Here is a 6,649-nt window from a genome sequence, read left to right as displayed (position 1 = left end):
GCGCCTTGCTGCTCCCCCCGCCATTATAATTGACGAGCCAGTGACTATTGGCTGAAGTTCCCCCAGCGATTTGCATGAACAGAGAGGGAGTGTCTTCTGCCGCCCTCCCGACAGGAGCGCGCTGACTGCAGCCTCCCCGGGAATGCGCGGCCGAGGGAATGCGCGCAGCTCGCGGGCCCTGGCAGTGAGCTGGCGCCCGGCGATCTGGCACCCGCGCCTGGATATGGGGCGTCTCAGTCGTCCCAGGAGCAGCACCAGCCACAGAAACCTGCCGGTAAGGGATGGGGTCCGGGAGCCCTGCAGCCCCGACAAGTTGCAGTCCGGTGAGGCAGTTCCTACTCTTGATGGGTTTTCAAACCTTTCCCTTAATCCAAACTTTACGGGAAGGTTGGGGGTGGGGGGAGGGAGTTTGGCACAAGGTGTCTTCCTTTTAGCAAGAAATAGACACGTCTTCAGGTCAGGAAAGTAAGTTTCTGAAATAGGAATGTAGGCAGATGTGGGGGGGGGGGGCTCGATTCGCTTGAGATACTGGGATGCAGAGATTTCTCTGCTGCTGTCGGCACCTGCCAGGACTGTCCGCTATAATTGGCAAATTGTTTTTGCATAAGCATTTTCTGCGTTTACTTCTTTTTCCTTAGGGGAGGGAGACTAGGGAGGGCTTGTTAGGAGGTGGAGATTCAGATCCTTTCGATTTGACCCTGGATGAGAGCTAAAATGAAAATTACTTCTCTGACCTAAAGTGTTTATTTAATGTGTGTGTGTGGGGGGGGGCTAGTTCCGAAGGGAAAGTGTCACTGTGTTTTGCACATAATAATTACTGTTATTGATATTGTTGGTGGTGGTGTTCTCATAATAAGGGATGTGACACATTTCGCGTTCCGGAGACCTTAGTGGTAGAAACATTTCAATGGGAAATAAATGATGAATTGCCCATCATCGCTCAGTCCTCTCTCCACTACCAACCTCTCCCTCTCCATAACCTACCCGGGTGGTTTCCCTGCGGCGTTGCGCAGTCCCTGAGTTGAGTGCTCTCCACTCTGGCGTGTGTTTCCAGGGATGCTTTATGGCTGGGGATTCCGATTATTAATTGAATAAGGGCGCCGATGGGGAGCTGGGGAAAAGAGGGGGAGGGTAGAAAGTGAACAGAAAAAATTAAGTTTTGGTGACAGTGTTGCCCCATAGATCTCTTCTTTGCAGCAAGTTTTCCTCTTCATCCCTCTCCGACTGGAGGGTTTGCCTTTGGTAATGGGGATGGGGGCAAATATGACCTTGTGGCCCTGATTTCTGACTCCAATCTCCGTGTTTCCGCGTGTGTGTAACGAGCCTTCTCCCCCCCCCTCCCCTTTCAGCATTTGTTTCTGTTTTTCCTCTTCGTGGGACCCTTCAACTGCCTCGCGAGTTACAGCCGGGCCACGGAGCTTCTGTACAGCCTGAACGAGGGACTGCCCGCGGGGGTGCTCATCGGCAGCCTGGCGGAGGACCTGCGGCTGGTGCCCCGCGCTGCCGGGAGGCAGGACCAGCTGTCGCAGCTGCCGGAGCGCCCCGTGGCTGAGCGGAACCCCCCTCTCTCCTTCAGCCTGGCCTCCCGGGGACTGAGTGGTCAGTACGTGACCTTAGACAACCGCTCCGGGGAGCTGCACACTTCGGCCCAGGAGATCGACAGGGAGGCCCTGTGTCTTGAAGGAGGTGGAGGAGCTGCCTGGGGCGGCAGTATTTCCATCTCCTCCTCCCCTTCCTCTGACTCTTGTCTTTTGCTTTTGGATGTGCTGGTCCTGCCTCAGGAATACTTTAGGTTTGTGAAGGTGAAAATCGCTATCCGGGACATCAATGACAATGCCCCGCAGTTCCCCGTTTCCCAAATCTCGGTTTGGGTTCCAGAAAATGCACCTATAAACACTCGGCTCGCCATAGAGCATCCTGCCCTGGACCCAGATGTAGGAACGAACGGAGTGCAGACCTACCGCTTACTGGACTACCACCGCATGTTCACGCTGGATGTGGAGGAGAATGAGAATGGGGAGCGCACCCCTTACCTAATTGTCATGGGACTGCTGGATAGGGAGACCCAGGACCAGTATGTGAGCATCATCATAGCAGAGGATGGTGGGTCTCCACCACTGCTGGGCAGCGCCACTCTCACCATCGGCATAACTGACATTAATGACAATTGCCCTCTCTTCACAGACTCACAGATCAATGTCACTGTGTTTGGGAATGCTACAGTGGGCACACCGGTTGCAGCTGTTCAGGCTGTGGATAGAGACTTGGGAACCAATGCTCAGATCACGTACGCTTACAGCCAGAAAGTTCCACAAGCATCCAAGGATTTATTCCATCTGGACGAAACCACCGGAGTCATTAAACTTTTCAGTAAGATTGGGGGAAGTGTTCTGCAAACGCACAAGCTCACCATCCTTGCTAACGGGCCAGGCTGCATCCCTGCTGTGACCACAGCACTGGTGACCATCATCAAAGTCATTTTCAGACCACCTGAAATTGTTCCTCGTTATATAGCCAATGAGGTAGATGGTATTGTTTACCTGAAAGAACTGGAGCCCATTAACACTCCAATTGCATTCTTCACCATAAGAGATCCAGAAGGTAAATACAAGGTGAACTGCTACCTGGACGGTGAAGGACCATTTAGGTTATCACCTTACAAACCATACAACAATGAATATTTGCTGGAAACCACAAAACTAATGGATTATGAGCTACAGCAGTTCTATGAAATAGCTGTGGTGGCCTGGAACTCAGAGGGATTTCATGTCAAAAAAATTATTAAAGTGCAACTTTTAGATGACAATGACAATGCTCCTATTTTCCTGCAACCCTTGCTGGAACTAACTATTGAAGAAAACAATGCGCCCAATGCCTTTTTGACAAAGTTGTACGCGACGGATGCGGACAGTGGAGAGAGAGGCCAAGTTTCCTATTTCCTGGGACCTGATGCCCCCTCATATTTTTCCTTAGACAGTGTCACAGGAATTCTGACAGTTTCCACTCAGCTGGACCGAGAAGAGAAAGAAAAGTATAGGTACACAGTCAGAGCCGTTGACTCTGGGAAGCCACCCAGAGAATCAGTTGCCACTGTGGCTCTCACCGTGCTGGATAAAAATGACAACAGCCCTAGGTTCATCAACAAGGACTTCAGCTTTTTTGTGCCGGAAAACTTTCCAGGATATGGTGAAATTGGGGTAATTAGTGTCACAGATGCTGATGCTGGACGAAATGGTTGGGTAGCCCTCTCGGTGGTGAACCAGAGTGATATTTTTGTCATAGACACAGGAAAGGGCATGTTGAGAGCTAAAGTCTCTTTGGACAGAGAGCAGCAAAGCTCCTATACTTTGTGGGTCGAAGCTGTTGATGGGGGTGAGCCTGCCCTCTCTTCGACTGCAAAAATCACAATTCTCCTTCTAGATATCAATGACAACCCTCCTCTGGTTTTATTTCCTCAGTCCAACATGTCCTACCTGTTGGTACTGCCTTCTACTCTCCCCGGCTCCCCAGTTACAGAGGTCTATGCTGTTGACAAAGACACGGGCATGAACGCTGTCATAGCTTACAGCATCATAGGAAGAAGAGGTCCTAGGCCTGAGTCCTTTAGGATTGACCCTAAAACTGGCAATATTACTTTGGAAGAGGCATTGCTGCAGACAGACTATGGACTTCATCGTTTACTGGTGAAAGTGAGCGACCATGGTTACCCAGAACCTCTCCATTCCACAGTCATGGTGAACTTATTTGTCAATGACACTGTCAGTAATGAGAGCTACATTGAGAGTCTTCTAAGAAAGGAACCAGAAATCAACATAGAGGAGAAAGAACCACAGATCTCAATAGAACCAACTCATCGGAAAGTTGAGTCTGTGTCCTGTGTGCCCACTCTAGTTGCTCTCTCTGTAATAAGCTTGGGTTCTCTCACACTTGTAACAGGGATGGGCATATACATCTGCTTAAGGAGAGGGAAAAAGCATCACAGGGAAGACGAAAATTTGGAAGTACAAATTCCACTCAAAGGAAAAATTGACTTGCATATGAGAGAGAGGAAACCAATGGCTATTTCTAATATTTGATATTTCATTGTGGAATAGCACAGAGATGTAGCTGACTCTGGGTAATTTCCATCACCTAAACAAGAGTGTGTAGATGACAGTTCCAATGAAGGACAACTAATTTATAACTTGTACTATATTGTAAATAAGCTGTTTACAGGTTTTTAAACTTAAAATCAGAGGTTATAAAATGTGTACAGCATTTTTTTAATGAAAATTAGTACTAACAGCTATAGAACTGTTATAAAAAAAAGCTTGGACATGGTTTGCAGCTTTCATTCACCAAGCAGAATGATAGAACCTGAGAATAAGGTAAGAAAATGGTACATTGCATCTTTTTGTCTAAAAAGTCCTTTAACCACAAGAGGGCATTAGCTGCTCCTTTGCAGGGAACTGTTTTGAGGTATTGTACAGGACAGTTGTTGTACATGAAATTAACGAAAGAGTATATTTTAAATATATTGTTTTTAACATTTAAGAGATATGAAATTGAAATAAATTGAATTCCACTGCACTTCAATGTATGATAAGAAAGAAAAGAAATGCATTTGTAAACAGAATGTTTATTACCTCACAAGTACATCATGTATAGTTTGAAAGAGAAGGTGTTACAAAGAAGGGCAATTTCTTTTTAGCAAGGGTGAAAACATGGCCGTGTGTGTTATAGAGTTGACCTGCTGAAGAGTATTTCGCTCTCCATGTACTCAAATGGCTTTCTGTTCCCTTTACCACTGCGCTTGCTATTATTACAGGGGAAATGTGTATATTCTCCCTTACAGACATTGTAACTGGAAATTGTGTCCAAGGAAAACAGCCAGGAGCAAAGACCTGTTTCAATCCTTAGTTGCTTCGTAGGTGTTTATGACATTTTGATGCTCTGACAACTTGTCGGTAGTACTTCATACTTGGGTTAAATATTAGGTTTTTATGTGCTTGAATTCATTTATCACCTGAAAAAATAAAAATCATATTAAAGCGGAATTATTCTAGGAGCTAGTGTACACTACTGGTTGTTTTAGTTGGGCCCTTTATATAAAAGTTATACTTATCTTTTTGTTGTTTGGGTTTGTTGGCTACCGTTTCTGGCTTCCTTTCTTTGGCTTTGGATTAGGTCCAAGAGTTTATTTGTAAGCCCAGCAGCAGATTTCTTTGATAACTTAGCTTTTACTGAATCCTTTGCAATGAAGCAAGCTGGTTGCTTAGTGATTGATCTCTTTTACTTCATTGTATTGAGCTGGGAATTTTATTTTATATGAGAGCTATAGCAAAATATCTGTGTAAACAAGGAATGTGTTAGCTTAAGCTGGATCATTCTACTTTTTTGGCCTCATGTGTCTGTACTGTACCAAACGTGTTTATATGTCTGCAAATTAAAGGTATATATTTTCATAATTTCTTTCTCATTTTTACCATTTTATATTTGAACATGGGCTTGTTCTTTCACTGAAGTGCCTGCTACTGGCATTTGTTTGCTTTTAGAAGTAAATGTGGGCAAAGTAAATATGTTATTTGCTAAAGTTTATATTAAACTAATTCATTACTCAATTAAACATTGGGTAAATCATTGAATGTGTGTGTAGATAGAGAGATATATATATATAGATATATATCTAATATATTTATTATATGTAAATAATAGAGAGTATGCCTAGATGTTTGACAGGCATTTGGATGAAAATTTATTCCCATGCGTGTGCACATGCATATTAATTTTTGGCTTTGTATCAACTATACACATTCATTTTACTACATACTTCTGACAAATCTCTTGTTAGCTGTGTTACAATAGTTTTCAATATATTTAAAAAATACATTGCAAAAAAAAAATTGAATACAAACACCCAGGACCTTTCAAATTTGTATTAACTCATTTTTCTTATTTTCTTCAGTTTGACAATTTGAATAAATAAAATAAGAGTCAGAAGCAGTACTGTTTGTTACTAAAAGGAAATATATTCTTATTGGAAATTTCTTTTGTATGAGAGGCACCTGAGCTCTAAGAAACTAAGATCATTTAACCCTCAAAACTTTTCATTCATAATTAATGTATAGCAATGGAGGAAATCATACTCTAGTTATTTTCATATCTTCTTCTTTCTCTTTTTAAAAGAAAGGAACTACATCTGAAATAAGTAGCACCACAAATTTAAAAAAATATCCTAAGGGCAGTGATTTCACCATGAGTATAAGTAAGAAAATATTCTGTTTATTTCTAAATTTGAAGAAAGTTCATGTGTTTGGAGGTATAGGCTTCATCTAGCATGAGAAATGCCTATAACATTAGTAAAAAGGCGTATTTCTGAACAACCTCTTGTGCCAGGATTTCCTTTCCAAAAACATCTCATTCACATTAAAAGCATTTATAACAAGGAAAGTTTAAGTAAATTAAGCTCAAAGATAAAAGCCCCTTTTTACTAACACCTTGTGCTAGAACAGTTGCCAAAATGTATGCTAATCATGTCAATGTTGTTAGTTGAGCTGGCACAAAAATAAATGTTCCATTCATTAAAAACCCCGATATCCATTTAACAGTTTGAGAACCAGTGAATCCTCTTTGCCCAATTTAATGAAGAAGAGATTGCTCTGATCTTTGC

General features: G+C 43.1%; 1 protein-coding gene across 1 annotated transcript; it reads left to right on the top strand.

The window, feature by feature from the left end:
* Positions 1-1,747: 1,747 nt before the first annotated feature.
* On the top strand, positions 1,748-5,541 carry PCDH20 (protocadherin 20). The gene has a single exon (XM_044250686.1). The coding sequence runs from the start codon at positions 1,983-1,985 to the stop codon at positions 4,074-4,076; it is 2,094 nt and encodes a 697-aa protein (XP_044106621.1). The 5' UTR covers positions 1,748-1,982; the 3' UTR covers positions 4,077-5,541.
* The last annotated feature ends 1,108 nt before the right edge of the window (positions 5,542-6,649 follow it).

Source organism: Neovison vison, chromosome 5, assembly GCF_020171115.1.
Source record: "Neovison vison isolate M4711 chromosome 5, ASM_NN_V1, whole genome shotgun sequence".
In the NCBI taxonomy this organism is placed as follows: Eukaryota; Metazoa; Chordata; class Mammalia; order Carnivora; family Mustelidae; genus Neogale; species Neogale vison.
The sequence above is the reverse complement of the archived record's forward strand: the minus strand, read 5'-3'. Positions and strand labels throughout refer to the sequence as shown.

What these genes read in the sequence shown, in the direction of transcription:
- PCDH20 (XM_044250686.1), top strand. Translation starts at nt 1,983, where the DNA reads ATGTTCACGCTGGATGTGGAGGAGAATGAGAATGGGGAGCGCACCCCT.